Source organism: Onychomys torridus, chromosome 1 (assembly GCF_903995425.1).
Source record: "Onychomys torridus chromosome 1, mOncTor1.1, whole genome shotgun sequence".
NCBI lineage: Eukaryota > Metazoa > Chordata > Mammalia > Rodentia > Cricetidae > Onychomys > Onychomys torridus.
The window spans coordinates 793,705-810,966 of NC_050443.1; the positions used below are offsets into that span (position 1 = coordinate 793,705).

General features: G+C 51.2%; 2 protein-coding genes across 2 annotated transcripts; one reads left to right on the forward strand and one right to left on the reverse strand.

Moving 5' to 3' along the window:
- Positions 1–16: 16 nt before the first annotated feature.
- Positions 17–7,764, reverse strand: Mboat7 (membrane bound O-acyltransferase domain containing 7). Its single transcript, XM_036196383.1, has 6 exons — positions 7,446–7,764; positions 6,715–6,793; positions 6,481–6,610; positions 5,760–6,008; positions 5,087–5,139; positions 17–1,256 (listed from the first exon to the last, which is right to left on the reverse strand). Exons 2-6 carry the CDS (start codon positions 6,788–6,790, stop codon positions 673–675), a joined length of 1,092 nt encoding a protein of 363 aa, XP_036052276.1. The 5' UTR covers positions 6,791–6,793; positions 7,446–7,764; the 3' UTR covers positions 17–672.
- A 2,262-nt stretch (positions 7,765–10,026) lies between these two features.
- On the forward strand, positions 10,027–16,502 carry Tsen34 (tRNA splicing endonuclease subunit 34). Its single transcript, XM_036197465.1, has 5 exons — positions 10,027–10,335; positions 10,490–10,742; positions 10,870–11,127; positions 15,128–15,156; positions 16,164–16,502. The coding sequence occupies exons 1-5, from the start codon at positions 10,093–10,095 to the stop codon at positions 16,320–16,322; spliced, it is 942 nt and encodes a 313-aa protein (XP_036053358.1). The 5' UTR covers positions 10,027–10,092; the 3' UTR covers positions 16,323–16,502.
- The last annotated feature ends 760 nt before the right edge of the window (positions 16,503–17,262 follow it).

Sequence of the window (17,262 nt, forward strand, 5' to 3'; positions counted from 1 at the left end):
TACACTCACAAACGGATGCATGTGTAACACTTTATTGGGAGAGATTTATACATTCTGACCTGTCCCAGGCCAAGGTTGACACTGGGTGGCAGGTTGTTTGGGGGCCCAAAAGAAGCTCAGACAGGGGCTACTGTAAGAGCGTGTCCCCCTGGGGCTGCTTACTGGCACCTCGGCTTCTCCTCCAGGATCTGTAAGGTCATGGTCTCTGAAATACTGGTCTGACGATAAAAACCAAGAAAACAGGAAGGATGTTCCTCCTCTTTCCCAAAACCTGGCCCTGAAGCTCCTGTCCCAATACTGGGGACCCACAGGGACTTTGTCCAAGATGACACATGACCACTGGTCCGTGCCCTTGCATTTTGGGGAGTGTGGCATTTTGAATACCTGAAGATTGTTGCAGAGACAGGGACAGGAGTGGACAGTAATACCCTGATGTCAGCAGAGGGAGGTTTGGAAAAGTCAGGATGCGGTGAGTACCCAGGAGAAGGGTACCCCTAGCTTTGTTTACGTCAGAGGCAGGGGATTAGCTGGGAAGAAGGAATCCTCTCCAGGCTCGGAATCAAACAAAGGATTCTTGCTGGGTAAAGGAGAATATAGCCCGGTTCACGGAATCCCCAAGCAAAGCTTGAGCTGGCTGGCAGGCCAGCACAGCACAGCACAGCACAGCACAGCTCACTCTTCCCGGAGCTTTTCCCTGGCTTGGCTGGTGGTGGCCGGGGAGGCTGCCTTCCTCTTGGTGGGGCTGCCCCCACCCAAAACTAGCCCCAGCCCCAGGCAGGCCAGGGCTAGGAAGTGGATCCAGAAGTAGATGGAGGCCCAGTACCGGAGTGTGTCACCCATGGAAAGGAGCACGAAGCCCATGCACATGTAGTCGTAGGCACGCATCTTCAGGAACCAGTGGACCCAGTCCCAGGCTTGCTGGCCCCTGGGGCTTAGATGACTCCGCAAGGCTGACTCCAAATAGCCCTCAGCGGCCAGGCACAGCGGGATGGTCATGAAACTTAGGTAGTAGCCAGGGTGGAGGCCATGCCAATAGGCGCTCAGCAGCATGGTCCAGGCACTCCTGGAGAAAGAGATTGAGTCAGGACACAGAAGTCCAGGCTTCAGTCCCCACTGTCTTATGCCTTCCTCCCTCAGACTGAGGAGTTCAGGACCACCCATCCTTCTTGAATGCTGGAAAGTCAAGGAGGCTTTGAGGGTTTTGTTTGTTACTGGGGATTGAACCCAATGCCTTGCATACACCAGGCGATAATGTACTAACTACTAAGCTGCATCAATCACCAGCATTCTGAGACAGCTTCTTCTTTTTCTTGGAAGGGTTTCTCTGTGTAGTCCTGGCTGCCCTGGAACTCACTCTGTAGACCAGGCTGGCCTCAAACTCAAGAGATCCTCCTGCTTCTGCCTCCCGAGTGCTCGAATTAAAAGTGTGTTCCCCCACTGCTTGGGTACAAAAAGTAAATCTTAAAAACAAGAAACTATCTGATCTTAAGCTAAACAGAGGTTTGTTTAAAGTATCTGGATGGAAGAAATATGAGTTCGTAGGACCCTCTCATCTGCATTAGAAACTCTTTAGGAGTTTCTAACTCTGCAGGAGGAGCTGGAGAGTTGGCTTAGCTGGTAAGAGCATTTCTTGCTCTTGCAGAACACTCAGGTTTGATCCCTGGCATCCACATGGTGGCTCACAACAGTCTGTAACTGCAGTCTCGGGACATCCAACGTTCTCTTTCTTACCTTCCTAAGCACCATGCAAGTGTGTGGTACACATACATATACTCATGCAAAAACACACATAAAATATTAAAATAAATAAACTCTAGAAAATAGAAAATCCCCAGGAATGGTCCACCGCCTTGGTGGGCCCTAAAGTTTGATTCTTTCTCTCTCATATTTTGTTTTCTTGAGCCAGGGTCTCACTATGTAGCCTTGAACTCATATAGAGATCTGCTTGCCTCTGCCTTCTAAGAGCTGGGATAAAAGGTGTGCACCACCATGCCTGGCTGGTTCACTCTCTTACTAAGAGATTTAATTCCCTAACTATTTTTTTAAATTTATTTTTATGGTGCTGGAGAGATGGCTTAGAGGGTAAGAGCACTGACTGCTCTTCCAGAGGCCCTGAGTTCAATTCCCAGCAACCACATGGTGGCTCACAACCATCTGTAATGAGACCTGGCGCCCTCTTCAGGCCTGCAGGCATACATGCAAGCAGAACACTGTATACATAATAAATTAAAAAAAAAATTGATTTGTATTATGTGTATGGGTGTTTTTTTGCCTGTGTGTACGTCTGTGTACCATGTGCATGACTGATATCCTTTGAGTCCTGAAGAGGGCTCCCTTGGAACTGAAGTTCCAGACTGTTGCGAGCGTCATGTGGGTACTGGGAAACCAAATTCAGATCCTCGGCAAGAGCAAGTGCTCTTAATGATTGAGCCATCTTTCCAAACCTTACTTCCCTGACTCTTCAGTCCACAAAATGAAGTATTTTCTACTTCCTTCTCCAACTGAGCAATGACCAGGGCTTCTTGCAGGAGCAGGAGCTCCTGGGGTCTTTTCCTGCTTAGGGACTTGTCTCCGACACACAGCAGACTACCATGACAGACTAACGCTGACTGTACTGTATGATGAGAGGCAGGGGGGAAACCAGACGTGCATCTTGTATCTCCACCTGAAGATGCCGAGGAAATCTCTCAGCCATAGCAAAAATGTCTCCTCAAGTGGGGTACAGTTTAGTGGTTGTCCTGGTTGTTTTTTTCCCCCTTTAATTAAATTAAATTTAATTTTGTCAATTTGACACACACTAGAGTCATCTGAGAAGACAGGATCTCAATTGAGAAAATAACCCCATCAAATCAGCCTATGCAAATCTGTGGAGCATTTTCTTGACTGACAATTGATGTGGAAGCACCTAGCCCACTATGGGTAGGTGGTCCTGAGGGTAGACACGGAGCAAGCCAGTAAGGAGCACTCCTCCAAGGTTTCTGCTTCAGCTCCCGCTTTGACTTCCCTCCACAATGGACAACCATAAGGTGAAGTAAACCATTTCATCCCGAAGCTGCTTTTGGTCATGGTGTTTTATCACAGCAATAGAAACCGGAACTAAGACAGTGGTGGAGCACTTGCCTGGTACGCTTGGGGCCCTGGAAACTAAAAAAGTCTCTAGACATTGCCATATGTCCCTTGATGGCATAGCACAATTACCCCTAATTGGGAGTAAGTGATAAATACTAGGGTGCCCTGGGCTTTGACCTGACCCCCAGGGTTTTAACTGTATCCTCTATAACTGGTAAGACTCTTTAAAAGTCAGCACTTCATGCAGCCTAGGCTTGCCTCAAACTCCTGACCCTCCTGCTCCATTTTCCAAATGCTGTCGTTACCTATGTACCTGCAAACCCTACCAGCTCAACCCCATCCTCAGCCCACACCCCGTTAACATTGATTTATTGGCCTATGTGTGCACACGCTCGTGTGCCATGAAGCAGTGTGTAGTGTTCAGAGGACCACTTGCTGGAGTCGGTTCTCTCCTCCCACCATGTGGGACCTGGAGAAGAAGCCTGGGTGGCCAGGCACCTTCACCAGTTAAGCCACCTCACCGGCCCTTTTTATTGTTGCTGTTTTCAGACGGTGTCTCCCTTTGTTATCCAGGCTGACTTGGGACTCATAATCTCCTGCCTTTCCCCACTCTGCTTGGCTCAGTGGACAGAGCCCGAGCAGATAGAGGGAGGCAAGAGAGGGAAGCAGGGCTCCCCTACAAGATGGTTTCAAGAGGTAGGAAGGGGCTCTAAAAAACACTTTTCCCTTCTTGGCTCCACAACATATAATTCTTCCCCTAACCTAGCTACTGGGCCAGGTTTTTTTTTTGTTGGTTTTGTTTTTTTAACAACTCTGTCTCCCTTCACCAAGCCACTGTTGAAAACAAAACAAAACAACAAATATCAAAACCCTCAAATCATCCTCAAAGCAGCATGTCCCAAGGTGGCTCTGAATCACCTGCTTACAGCTCACAGTGTATCATCAAGCTGCTTTCATAGTCATCTAGACTTGTTTTTTGTTTTTTTTTTCAGAGTCTTATATAATCCAAACTATTTTCAAACTCACTATGTGGTTAAGGATGATCCTGCCTTCACCTGAGTGCTGGGTGGGCACAAACCACACTAGCTTTTTTGTCTTTAATACATATTTTCATTTTTGTGTCTCTGTGTGTATGGACTGTGTGTGTGCAGAGGCCAGAGGCCAGAAGAGGGTGTCATATCCCCTGGAGCTAGTGTTACTGTTCTTTGGGAGCCCCTCAGTCTGGGTGCCAGGATCCGAACTCAGGTCCTCTGGAAGAGCAGCACTCTCAACCATGGAGACCTCTCTCCTGTTCAGTTTTTCTGGTGGGGTGTTTTTGTTGGTTCTGGGGTCTTTTTGAAGGGAGGGTGTTTTTGTTTTTGGAGACAGGTTCTCTCTAAATAGCCCTGGGTGTCCTGGAACTCTCTATGTACACCAAGCTGGCCTCAACTCATAGAGATCCACCTGTCTCTGCCTCCCTGGGATTAAAGGTGTGTGCCGCCATGCCCAGTTTGGATTTTTTTTTAAATGCTGGTATTGCATCCACGAACCATCACGCCTGACTTTGACGAAAGGACCCTGTCTCATCTCACCCATCCTACTACTTCAATTCTCTCAGCACCCACGGCAAATTATGACCGAAGAGGCGGATTTGTTGTATCCTAACTCCTGGCCAGCAAACGAAAACAAAGAGAAACAAAGTGAAAAAATTCCTTCCCAGGGGATCTCAGCCCTCTATAGGAGTTTCGTACTTATCGTGGCCAGCAAAGCCCTTTGCGGCCTGGCTTCTGCTGCCCATTCAACTGCATGCTATTCAGAAAGTGGACCACAAACATAGTCTGCAGCATCCAGCCCGTTCACATCCACGTGTGCAGGTCCATACAGACCCTGAAAGTTCTTCTTCCAACTCATAGCTGACCCATCCCTGCCTACTGTTGAGTTTGTCGTAAGAACGAAGAACTCTGGAGGAACCAGTTCTCAGCCTGGCAGGACTGTTCAGGCCTATGTTGCTGGAACCGAGAATGTAGCAAGAGCTCACCATTGTTGTGGTCTGGGCTAGGAACTGAGGACCAATCTCTTTTCACCCTCTTCCTAGGGGGTTAAGTCAGACCCAGGGCTAAGAATGAATGTAGTATAGTTGGTTGTGTGCTTGCCTAGTGTGCTTGAGGCCCTTGGTTTGATTCCCTAGTACCACATAAACCAGGCACAGTGGTGCATGCCTACAATCCTGGCACTTGGGAGGCTGAGGCAGGCGGATCTCTGTGAGTTCGGGGCCAGTCTAGTCTACATAGTGAGTTCCAGGACAGCCAGGCCTACACAGTGTAACCTTGTCTCGGGAAGAAAAAAAAAGTCCAAAGTCATCTTTTCTTTGAGGCCAACGTAGGGTGCTACAAGAGGTTCTGTCTCAAGACCAAAACAACAAAATGAGAGCTGGTAGTCCCAGCTGTGTGCCCTTGGGCCAGATACCTTTTCTCCACAGTGGTATTTCCTCCTTGGAGGATAGTCTGCTACAGACTGAAGAAGAGCATGTTGGCAAAGCATGCTGGGCTGGCACATTCCAGGTGAGCCAAGTGGCCTGTGATAGAGCACTTGGGATATCTCCTGATGCTGGAATGAGTGGAGAGGTGAAGACTTCTCTGGAGTATGTGAGAGGTGAATTCTGTCCCCAGAGAGAGGTGAAGTTCCAAGCTTAGGGTTTGTGAAAGATTTACAGAAAAATAAAAAAAAAATCCATAGCCCGTTCCCCACTATGAGAAAGTCTGGGAGGAGAGAACAAGACGATACCTGGCTCCCAGGTAGAAAAAAAAAGACAGAAGTGTTTCCCAAGTCTCACCTTCAGTGTCAACAGCAGCTGGACAGCATTGGTGAAGGGCGTGGGGGTGGGCAGGCCCAGCAGGCTGAGGGCTCGGAAGAAGAGGAGATAGGAGAAGGTCCAGGCGAGAGCCAGGGCATGACAGGAGCTAGGACAGACAGAGGTGGGAAGTTATAGTGTTGGGTACAAGGATCTTAGCCTCTGCTTCCTTCTCCTGAGTGTGGCTTCATACCCCCCAGCCCTCCTCCATTCAGACAGAAAGAAGAGAGAGATGGAGGACCGGCGGATGGCAGGCAGGGGCAGAAGAGCACAGCCAGAGAAAAGCAAAGAAGGAGAGGAGTTAAGAGGGGCGCTTTGTGGGTGAAGAAGATATCTCAGCCCTCTGTCAGATCCAGAGCTCAAGACTGGGTTACGAATGACTGTCATGTGGATACTGAGGACTGGGGCAAATGTGCAGAGACAAGAAGGTCCAGAACAAGGTGGGAGAGGAAGAAAAACGGCCAAGACACAGACACGTGAGATGAACCAGACACTGAAAGAGAAGAAACTGGAAGACCCAAAGAGGAAACAGGTTGCTGTTTCTCTGCATCCTCTTTTCGTTCTCACCACCTCGTTCTCACCAGGGCTGGGCCTGAATGAGGGCCCACGTTCCCAAGATGGTGATCAGAGAATGCAAAGTGTGGGGGCCACAGGTGAATAAGGTGAGCCCCAGGCCCACAGCTGCTGCCCCCCATCTCTTCAGCCCAGGTCCTGAAAGGAAAAGGTAAAGTATAAGCCTAGAACCTTCAGGAGGGGGTGATCCCCACCTCAGCTCCCACACCCTAATTTTCCACTGGGCACGGAACCTGACTCACCAGCTTTCTTAAAGAGGAAGCCGATAGGGATGGAGATAAGAAGGACCATTAGATATGTCCATTCTTCGGGTGTCATGGTCTGGTGGAGGAAGGGCTCACAGTGAGAACCAGTATTCCAGTCCCTTCCTCTTTACATAGTAAAATCCCCTACTTTTGAGAACCCAGGCCTCCAGCTCACTCCCTCTTCCAGGACCCAGGAGTCAAGCCTCCACCCCAACCCTCCGCCAACGTAGAAATCAAAAGTGCTTCTCCTACCCTCATTTAAGACCCAGACAACCAGACACCTTCCGGCCCGGAAAACAATCCTTTGCAAGACCCTTCTCTAACAGCCCAGGAATCCATATCACCTCCACCCTCCTCTGAGTACACAGGAACCCTTTAGACTGCGGTCTGGATCCCCAGTCTCCCCTACATCTCAGAGGACCGCAGAACCCAGGACTCCCACCCCCACTCAGCCCGGAAGAACCCTGCATTTAGCATCCACCTGTCTTCAGAGCTCTGGCCTCCTCTCCAACCCAGACCCTGGAGAGAAGGCAATGACCCTTCTTATCTCATCTGCAGGCTCCCTCCGTAGCCCAGCCCCGCGCAGCCCAGCGTGGATCCGATTCCGCCCCAGCAGATCCACAGGCGGTTACGCCACCCAGCCGGGGACCACCCTCTGGTTGCTGTCCCCGCACCCCGCCACCCTACGATCTTGGGCGACGCCGCCACACATACCCACCCCGGCCCACCTGAACCGTCAGCGGGCCAGGAGGCTGCGGAGAAGCCCTCTTTCGCGATCGCCTCTGCTCGGGCCACGCCTCCCCAGATCAGCACGCCCCCGCACGGCCTGTTTCAGATGGTGCCGGCAGAGCTGCGCGGTGCAGGCCCGGAGAGCGGCTGAAGTACAGGATGCAGCACCGTAGGAAAAGAACCCAGAACACCAGTGCACGCCAGGATGCCAGCCGCGTTCTTTCAGGGAGGCCCCAGGGCAAAGAGCTGCCAGTACGTGAGGGGGCGGGGTTTCGGGCTAGAGAGGCGGGGCCAAGCCTTCGAGTTCGGAGGAAACGGGTTGAGGGAGCTCGGAAACAGGGGCGGGGACTCTCTCGTGTGGGTACACCGGCCAGGGAGAACGTATAACGGCGCCCAACATAAAGGGAGCTGCACCCTCAGCAATTCGCGATTTCCTTCCCTGGCCCCCACTTCGGTATGTCCCAGAACTCTATACGAACGTTGGCTCCAGAGTGGACGCCCGCGATACGCCTTTTCAGCTTGGCCTCCCTACTTTCGAGCGGTAGAGCCGTCCGGCACAGGATCATAAGAGTCACGGCTCGAATGTAGGTCGCCGCTTCCTCATCTTAACTCGGGTCCCGTGCGATGTGAGACCGTGCGGCCACACGGGCCTTCGGCTTTTGGTCGGCGGAGGATAACGTCTCGTGTCTATGAACGTCCGATCCGTGTGAGGTACCTTCTGGCTGGTGCCTCACGAACGGCCATGCCGACCGATCTGGAGGCGGATCGCGCCAGTATTCTTCGGAGCTCTTTCACTCGGATTGGCTTAGTCGGGCGAGGCCATGGCCAGCCGCCTTGCGTGGGTTGGGACCGTGTCCAAATGCGAATTGCAGAGATGTGGGCGGGGCCTCCACATTGTGTGGGCTTCATTCGGCACTAGCGAGGCAATCGTTTATGGTCACGTGTCTCAATATGCCACGTAGGCCGAGAGTTCTTCGTCGTGCGAATCAGGATGAACATCCACTGGGAATAAGTGAAGTGGGAGGAGGCTTTTGTGGCCGGTCCGTGAAGAGGGGAGGCGAGACAGTCTACTAGAGCTGACTCTTCGGCATATAAAAGGCGGAGAGGGCGACGCCGAGTCATTCCGTGGAACGAGAGCGGGGCGCTACGACGTAGAGAGCTCGTGGGCACGGGCGTGTGAGGAAGAGGCAAGACGATTGACCTTACCCTAGGAGGTCCCAGCGTTTAAGAGAGGCGGGCACAGAGCAGCTGCGATCCCTTAGGGAAGATAGGAATGCGACCCGGGGTAGCTAGAGCTCGCTCGTCACGCAGATTCTCTTCTCCGCAATTGCTGACAGTGACGGACGCGTCCTTCCAGACCAGGCCCTCCCAGGCATTCCCACCACAAGGGCTTTTCGCTTTCTGAACCAAGCCATGGCTGCGGGGATTCCCGGGAACGCGGGCGGCGTTGACTGAACGGCGTGCAGGCGGACTTTAGAGTGACGTACGGGGCTACCAGTAAGGACGCCCTGGCGGCTCTCCCGCTCTCTCCCCGGGCAAGTGTGCGAGGCCATAAGCGGAGCTGGAAGGCCCTCTCAGTGCGCCGCGTAGCCGCGGTGAGCGTTGGGACGCACGCTGCGGCACGGCCCGGACCAGGGGGGGAGCCCGGAGACGTGCGCTTGCGCACACCCCTCGGAGCTGCGACTGAGAGCGCTGCGCTCGACTCGGCGCACCGCAGACTCACCCGAAATGGGTGCGGCTGAGCGCGAGAGCAGGCCGGCCTGCACGCGCTGGCACGCGGACTCTCGACCGGCGCGTCACGTCGCGGCTAGGCTCGAACATCTTCCGCGTGTGCCTTGGAAGGGCTTTAGGGTGGCCGGATGTCGACCCGGCGACAGCCCACCGGCGCAAGTGCATCCGCAATGGCGACTCGAGCGCAGTGGACAGAGCTGAGAACGCTCGTGTCTGCACCGGGCCAGTACGAGGCAGGCTCTCGCCGATGAGAGACCCCGAGGCGAGGATGCTCGCAAGCATTGAGCGGACGGCGACCGTCCACGCCCCGGCCACTCTCAGGTGCAGAGCAGAGGCCCCGCAACCCCTCCCAGAGAGAGGACCGTCGCGGTTACGTTGAAAGGGAGTCCCAAGCAGTAGTGAGCTAGAGGCCGGGACACACGGTCGAGGCTACGGAACATATCGGAATGTGGGAGGCGTGCGCTCGCGCTCAGAGGCTCTTCGTTAGACAGCAGCGCGTCTCGGATCTCGAGAGCAACCGACTGCTCTCTGCCCAGGGGATCCACGAGTTCAGACTTGCCGTGCTCGGGCGGAGGACCGCCCGCTTCCGCGGCAAAGAGGACGCGCACTTTTGCGGAAAGGGCGGTGCAGCCGCTGTGGCGGGAGGTCTCCCGGAGGAGACGTGATGCGGTGGCTCGCACTGGCAGAGACGATGCTCACCGGGAGCGGAGGGGGAGCGGAACAGTGGGACCTGCCCGAGAGGCGTGGTCTGGAACGGTCCTTCCGAGTGGGGCTGGGCCTGGGGCGCAGGTGGCAGCCCCGGCCCCGCCCCCTCGCGCTCAGGGGCGGGGCCTTGCTTGCACTGGGGCGTGGACGGCTTCGGTCGGGTCCGCGGGGCTGTTTGGGTGACCGCGTCGCCTCCGACTCTGCAGGAGGATGCTGGTGGTGGAGGTCGCTAATGGCCGCTCGCTGGTGTGGGGAGCTGAGGCGGTGCAGGCGCTGCGGGAGCGCTTGGGAGTCGGGGGCCGCACGGTGGGCGCCCTGCCCCGCGGGCCCCGCCAGAACTCGCGCCTGGGCCTCCCGCTTCTGCTGTTGCCCGAAGAGGCCCGGCTCCTGGCCGAGATAGGCGCCGTGACGCTAGTCAGCGCCCCGCGTCCGGATCCCCGCAGCCATGGCTTGGTAAGAAGCGAAAGGCCCTTGTGGTGGGAATGCCTGGGAGGGCCTGGTCTGGAAGGACGCTCTTGGAAGGTTGTAAACAGGGTCGGAATTCCTATCTTCCTAAGGGATCGCAGGCTGTGTGTGCCCTGGGGTTCCAGCTAAGTTTACTTCTCAGGCCCTAGCGTCGTTCAAACGCCAGCAAGAGCAGAGTTTCCAGGAGCAGAGCACTTTGGCAGCCGAGGCCCGTGAGACACGGCGTCAGGAGCTCCAAGAGAAGATCGTAGAGGGCCAGGCCGCCAAGAAGCAGAAGCTGGAACAGGATTCAGGGGCGGAAGAAGGCCAAGAAGCCGGTGGAAGCGAAGCTGCCCAAGCGAGTGAGACAAGAGATGATGGCCCGGCTTCTGCGGAGCAGGAGGGAGCAAGTGAGGGTAGGGTTTGGAGTTCAGATTTGGGGCAGGAGGGGAGGAAGCTTTGGGGGATTTTAGTTGGGTTTTTCTGGGGATAAGGAGACCTTGCCTCGTGGATTCAGTAAATTCTTCTCTGCACCTCCCCCAGACTCTTCATCTCCCCAACCAGGGCCTTCAAACGGGGTGACCCCCTTGCCCAGGTCAGCCCTGCTCATCCAGCTGGCCACTGCCAGGCCTCGGCCTGTAAAGGCTAAGCCTCTGGACTGGCGTGTGCAGTCCAAAGACTGGCCCCACGCTGGCCGTCCTGCCCACGAGCTGCGCTACAGCATCTACCGAGACCTGTGGGAGAGAGGCTTCTTCCTCAGCGCAGCTGGGAAGTTTGGTGGTGACTTCCTGGTCTATCCTGGTGAGTTTAGGTTGGGGCTCTAGTGGCTGTACCTTTCCTGATGGTCTTTCTTCTGCATTTTTATCTCTTGCCTCACCTCTACGCCCTGGGGACACAGAAAAGTACAGCGAATAAGGTGAGAGCTCTCCTGAGCTCCTGGAGAGTAGTTTAGTGACTTGTTTTGTTGAGTCAGGGTCTCATTATGTCTCCAGACAAGCTTGGAATTTGCTATGCTGCACAGGCTAGCCTTGGAATGCAAAGTCTTCCTTTCTCTACTTCCCAAGTGTTGGGATTACAGGCTTATGTCACAACAGCTGGCTTGGTTTAGTAACTTTTCATAAGTACTATGTGTGATCTAGGAGATTGGCTTAGAAATGGTTACAAATGTTCACAGAACATAGGAGCACATTTGCTACAGGATTCTTTATAGATCTGGAAGATTAAAGGCAGCAAAGTCACTAATAGGTTGGAAACAAAACGTAGCAATTAAGCCACCAGAGAGGTGGTCTCTTTAACCGCAGCACTGGGGAGGCAGAGGTCCGTGTATCTGAGTTGCAGGCCGTCCGGGAGGCGTAGAGACAGTCTCAAAACAACAACAACACAGTTGCCTGAGAGACATAGGAGTAATTATCAAAGAATTGATGTGTAGGACTATAGCTGGGTACGGTGGTGCATGTCTCTAAGGGTAAGTGGAGGCATGGCCAGTTTGGGACTAGCTTTGGCTACGTGATACCCCATCTCAACAAAGAAAAAAAATGGGGCCATACATGTAATCTTAGCACTTGAGAGTCTGAGACAGGAGGATTGCCACAAGTTTGAGACCTATATAGGCTACATAGTGAGTTCAGGCCATCCAGGGCTGGGTATCAAGACCCTGTCTGAAAATAGGAAAAAAAATGTAGGGTTGCCAGGTGGTGGCGGCACACACCTTTAACCCCAGCATTCGGGAGGCAGAAGCAGGTAGATTTTGTGAGTTCAAAGCCATCCTGGTCTACAGAACGAGTTCCAGGACAGTCAGAGCTACATAGAGAAACCCTGTCTCAGGGGGGTGGGGGGAAGTAGGGTCATGTATGTGAAAAATACAATCAAAAGGAAAATGACAGGTGGTTGAAAATGTATGGTAGATTGCATGTTGATATGGATATGCAGCTGAATGCATGCCGTTTAAGTACCCTTGATCATTGAAGTTCACCTGTATTCAACTGAAGTTCAACTACTTGGGAACCTGCAGCTTAAAATCACTAGTTTTAAATCAGTTAATTACCTAATCCTTTACCTTGCTTGTTTTTTTATCTATCTATCTATCTGTCGGGATAGGGGCTCATTGTGTAGCTCTGACTGGCCCAGAATTTGCTGTGTAGACCAGGGTAGATTCGAACTCACAGAGCCTGCCTCTGCCTCCCAAGTGCTCAGATTAAAGGCTTGCACCACCATGCCTGGCAATCTCAGTTTTTTAAGATAAAGTCTATGATGTGACCCTGACTGGCCTCAGACAGAGATCCACATGTCTGTCTCTAGAGTGCTGGAATTAAAGGCATCTGCTTACCACACCAGGTCTTTTCTTTTCTTTTCATGCAAAATCTCACTATCAAATCCCAAGCCAGTATCCAGTTTACTACCTGACACAGTTGGAAGCATCTTCTTGCCTCGGCCTCCTTAGTGCTAGGATGGCAAATGTGTGCCACCACACCCAGCTCTAATTCTGCACATTAAATTGAACTATAAGCTAAACCGTTTGTTCTTTTTCTTGCCTCTTTTATTTCTTTTTAACCAGTGGTACATGTAACCCTGGCTGGCCTCAAATGTGGGAGGGCTGAGGTGGTTTAAAAATGCATAAGCATTCAGGCCTGGCATAGACCAATTAGTTCTAATATGTCAATATTTCTAACAGTACTCAGTGTACAGGACACTGAGAGAATCCTTGTCTCCTATGAAATAGTGTCCAAAGCCTCAGTCACTGTAATGCTTCTAAGTTTATTTTTAAATTTTGCCTGAGGCTCAAATTTGCTAGGCCTCCAGGAAAACAGTTAATGGATTGGTTCCTCAAGCATTTTGGTGTACCCTCTCAGCTGGTAGGAGCCTTTTAACAGCCAGAGGCTCTAGCTTCTGGCTAGGCTCTTGCCAGGAACCCAGCTGCCAGGCAGGGACATAGCAACAGTCCCCTTAGAATGCCACACGGTCTCATGGTTTAGGGTCTCATCCCCTCTCCCCTCTTAAAGATTGTTCCTTTTTATTTGTGTGTGTGTACATGTTAGTATGTGTGCATGTGTGTGGCTGCACAGGTAGAAGATGGCATGGGTACTCTTGGAGCTGGAGTTACAGGCAGTTGTGAGTTATTGATATGACTGCTAGGAGGAAGGAACTGAACTCAGGTCCGCTGGAAGAGTGGTAGGCGTTCTTAATCGCTGAGCCATCTACCCGTCAGCTCCACATTTTAAATTTCCATTGCCTGTGATTCACCCTCTTGTACAGTCTTATTCGGATTCACCTATTCCAGGGACAGACTGTGAGCTGTTCAGTAACTAAAGCCATCAGAGGGCCTCTGCTTACAGAGCCCGTGGCTGCTGTGCTATGCTGGCAGAGCAAAACTGTCCTGCCTGGCTCTTTTTTTTTTAGAAATCCTATTGACTATTTTTTGTTTGTTTGTTTTGTTTTTCCTAGACAGGGTTTCTCTGAGGAACTGGCTCTGTAGAACAGGCTGGCCTTGAACTCAGAGATCCACCTGCCCCTGCCTCCCAAATGCTGGAATTAGCAAAGGACTTTAAGTTTTGCTCTATCCTGTTATAAAATCTTTTCTTCTTTAGCCTAGTAGAGTCTCAGACTGGTTCTGTTTTTGTTTTGTAGTTGCCGTATTAGGGATCAGATCTTGCCTGTGCTCCATAAGTGGTCTACTAATGAGCTACACCCCAGCACTTGTGGCTTATTTTTCAATCTTGAATTACTTTTTTTTTCTAATTTTTTGGGGGTGGGGGAGATAAAATGTCTTTCTGTGTGGTGCCAAGGTTGGCCTTAAACTCTTAAGTTCAAGGAGTCCCCAGCCTAAGCCTCCTTAAGTGCTTGAGGGAATGTCTCGCCATATCCTTTAATCGTGATAGTTATGTAATGTTTAGGCTTATAGATGTACCTTGTGCCACAGAAGTTGTTATTCTGTGCTTTCTATTATGTTTTTTGGCAATTGTGAAGCCATCTTGGACCATCAAAACCAACCTGGGCCACATAAAACAGCTGTCTCAAAAAAGGAAAAAGAGGGCTGGAGAGATGGCTTAGCAGTTAGGAACACTGACTGCTTTTCCAGAGGACCCGGGTTCAGTTTCTAGCACCCATATGAGCTCACAGCTGTCTGTAACTCCCTAGACACTTTCACACAGACATACATTCAGGCAAAACACCAATGCACAGAAAATAAAAGTAGATATAAAAAGAGAGAGAGAGCGAGCGAGCGAAGATCCTTAAGAGTAGAGGTGTGCCAGGTGTAGTAGTGTACACCTTTATTCCTAGAACTTTGGAAAGAGGCAGGCAGAATTCTGTTGGTTTGAGGCCAGCTTGGTCTGTATAGTGAGTGCCAGAACAGCCAGAGCCATATGTAGAGAAACTCTGTGCCCCCCAAAGGTAGAGTAGATGGGTCCAAGAGTATGTGTTTCAGAATGTTCGGTGTGTGCTGCAGTGTCCAGGAAGCCCTCATTCCAGCTACTCAGAAAGCTATGGCGGGGAATGAGAATGCCAAGGTTAGGATGAGTGTGAGCTACGGGGCAAGTTCAAGACTAGCATGGGTGCTAGAGAGATGGCTCAGTGGTGCTCTTGGAGAGGACCCAGACAGATCTGCTTCCCAGCACTCACATGGTGGCTCCCAACCACCGGTAACCCCAGTTCTGTGGGGCCGAGTACTTCTTAACCTACACACGGCCCTGGCTTCCGTACCCAGCACACAAAGGATCCAAAAATGCAGTAAGCAGAAGATCCCTTGTCAGTGTTCCAGCCCCTGCGGACGGGAACTGCTAATGCATCTGTCTCTTTCCTCCAGGTGACCCGCTGCGTTTCCACGCTCACTACATAGCCACCTCACTTGGCTCCCATGCTCTTCTAACACCTTTTCCTTGAGTGCAAGCATCACATTACCATCTACCTCTCCAGTGACATCTGAGAGGCTTCAGGTTAATGAGATGAAACTCGAGTCTTGTTTCTCACCCATGTCCTAACAGATTCCTCCTGCTAGGTGTCCCCCTTTTCTGGAAAGGCTTTCCTGTGCGGTGGGCCACAGACAATCCACTGCCTGGGAAGCAGGACCCCTTCTGTTCTGCCCCTGCTGAGAGCTCTTCCTCCCAAAGCCAGTGTCAGGCCTGTTGAGGACTCCTCTCCATCACTCCACCTGGGTACCCAAAGGCTGACATTCACCTTCCCATTCTACCTCCGCTACCCACATCCCCTATGCGTTCTCAATACAAGGCCGGGACAGATTGTTTCTTCATTTTTTTTTTTTTTTTTTTTTTTTTTTTTTTGGTGATCCTGGAGATGGAATCCAGGGCCTTGTGCACACCAGGCACAGAGTACATCTTTGTTTCTTTAAAGATGTGATTTCACTAAGTTGCCCAGGATGTCAAACTCCCGGTCTCAGCCTCCAGGGTGCTGAGATTATAAGTGTGTGCTACCAAGCCTGATTCAGAGTGAATTTTTTTTTTTAATTTTAATTGTGTATGTGCGTATGGTGGGGGATATGCATGCGAGGGCAGTGTCTATGGAGGCCAGAATAGGGCATTTGATCCCCAGGAGCTGGAATTACTAGTGGCAATAAACCGGGTATGGGTGCTGGGAACTGAACTAAGTCTTCTCCAAGAGCAATAAGCAATCTTAACCATTGAGTCACCTCTCTAGCCCCTCAGAGTGGATCTTTAAACCATAATTCCTACAATGCCCAAGGAAATCTAGCTCATAAGCTGCCATCATTAACTACTTATCAGGAAATGGTATCTCTGTGTCCACTGATTACATCTGGCAGTTTGGAAAAGGCTGAGTGTTTGCATTGCAAAGAAACAAAACAAAAAACCAGAAGAAGGAAAACAATTGCTCAGTGCTGGGCTGCTGAAGACCCCATCCCACTTCAGGACCTGGTCTCTGCCGGCCGCCTGGGAACCAGTGTCAGAAAGACCCTGCTTCTCTGCTCCCCTCAGCCTGATGGGAAGGTGGTCTACACCTCCCTGCAGTGGGCCAGCCTGCAGTGAGCTGGAGACTGAGGGAGGTGTGGCTGTGGGTCATAAGAACCCTTCTGGATGGTCACTCCAGCTTGTCTCCACATGGAGGCTTGTGCCCTGCCTGGTTAGTTCTGATTCCAGAGTTTTGAACACTACATCCCTTCTAGTTTTTTTTTTGTTTGTTTGTTTTAAGGCACTTAGCAGCTGTGTTGTTTTGTATTTCTGTTTCCAAACTGTGAGCTTGTTCAGAATTGAGACTGCTCTTATTTGGCTTTTCTGTTTTCTACAGGGCAGTTCTCAATAAATTTGTTGAATAAATGTTTGTATTTTGAGTCCTTACAACAATCTTTGAAATGTGGAGTTTTTATTCCTATATTCAGATGAGAAAATGACTTGCTCAGGGTCACAAAACTAATAACTACCAGGCCTGGGGCTTTACGCTTGGTCTTTCTGATTCAGCAGTCTGCCTCTTTGCATCCCATTAAATTTGCCTTGAAGATTTTTTTATTACGTTTATTTATTGTATATACATGTGTATGTACGTGGTCATGAATGTGCTATGGAACATATGCAGAGGTCAGAGAAGAATTTGAGAAAGCCTGCTCTGTTCTTTTTACCATATGGGTCTCAGGGATTGAACTCAGGTTATTAGGCTTGCCATGTCAGGCTTGCCATCAAGCACCTTTAACTGCTGAGCCATCTCAACGGTCCCCTTGAGAATGCTATAAACAATTTCAGATGCATATAAAGGTTATAACTGTCGGGCGGTGGTGGCGCATGCCTTTAATCCCAGCACTCCGGAGGCAGAGGCAGGTGGATCTCTGAGTTCGAGGCCAGCCTGGTCTACCGAGCGAGATCCAGGAAAGGCACAAAGCTACACAGAGAAACCCTGTCTTGAAAAACCAAAAAAAAAAAAAAAAAAAAAAAAGGTTATAACTAAAAATGTTGCATGAGCTGGTTGTGGTGATGT

Coding starts and splice junctions, on each gene's coding strand:
- Tsen34 (XM_036197465.1), top strand. CDS start 10,093: ATGCTGGTGGTGGAGGTCGCTAATGGCCGCTCGCTGGTGTGGGGAGCT. Junction 10,336..10,489: donor ATCCCCGCAGCCATGGCTTG/GTAAGAAGCGAA, acceptor TTTACTTCTCAG/GCCCTAGCGTCGTTCAAACG. Junction 11,128..15,127: donor TGACTTCCTGGTCTATCCTG/GTGAGTTTAGGT, acceptor TCTTTCCTCCAG/GTGACCCGCTGCGTTTCCAC.
- Mboat7 (XM_036196383.1), bottom strand. CDS start 6,790: ATGACACCCGAAGAATGGACATATCTAATGGTCCTTCTTATCTCCATC. Junction 6,611..6,714: donor CTTCCTCTTTAAGAAAGCTG/GTGAGTCAGGTT, acceptor TTTTCCTTTCAG/GACCTGGGCTGAAGAGATGG. Junction 1,257..5,086: donor TAGCCCAGACCACAACAATG/GTGAGCTCTTGC, acceptor CTTAGTAGTTAG/TACATTATCGCCTGGTGTAT.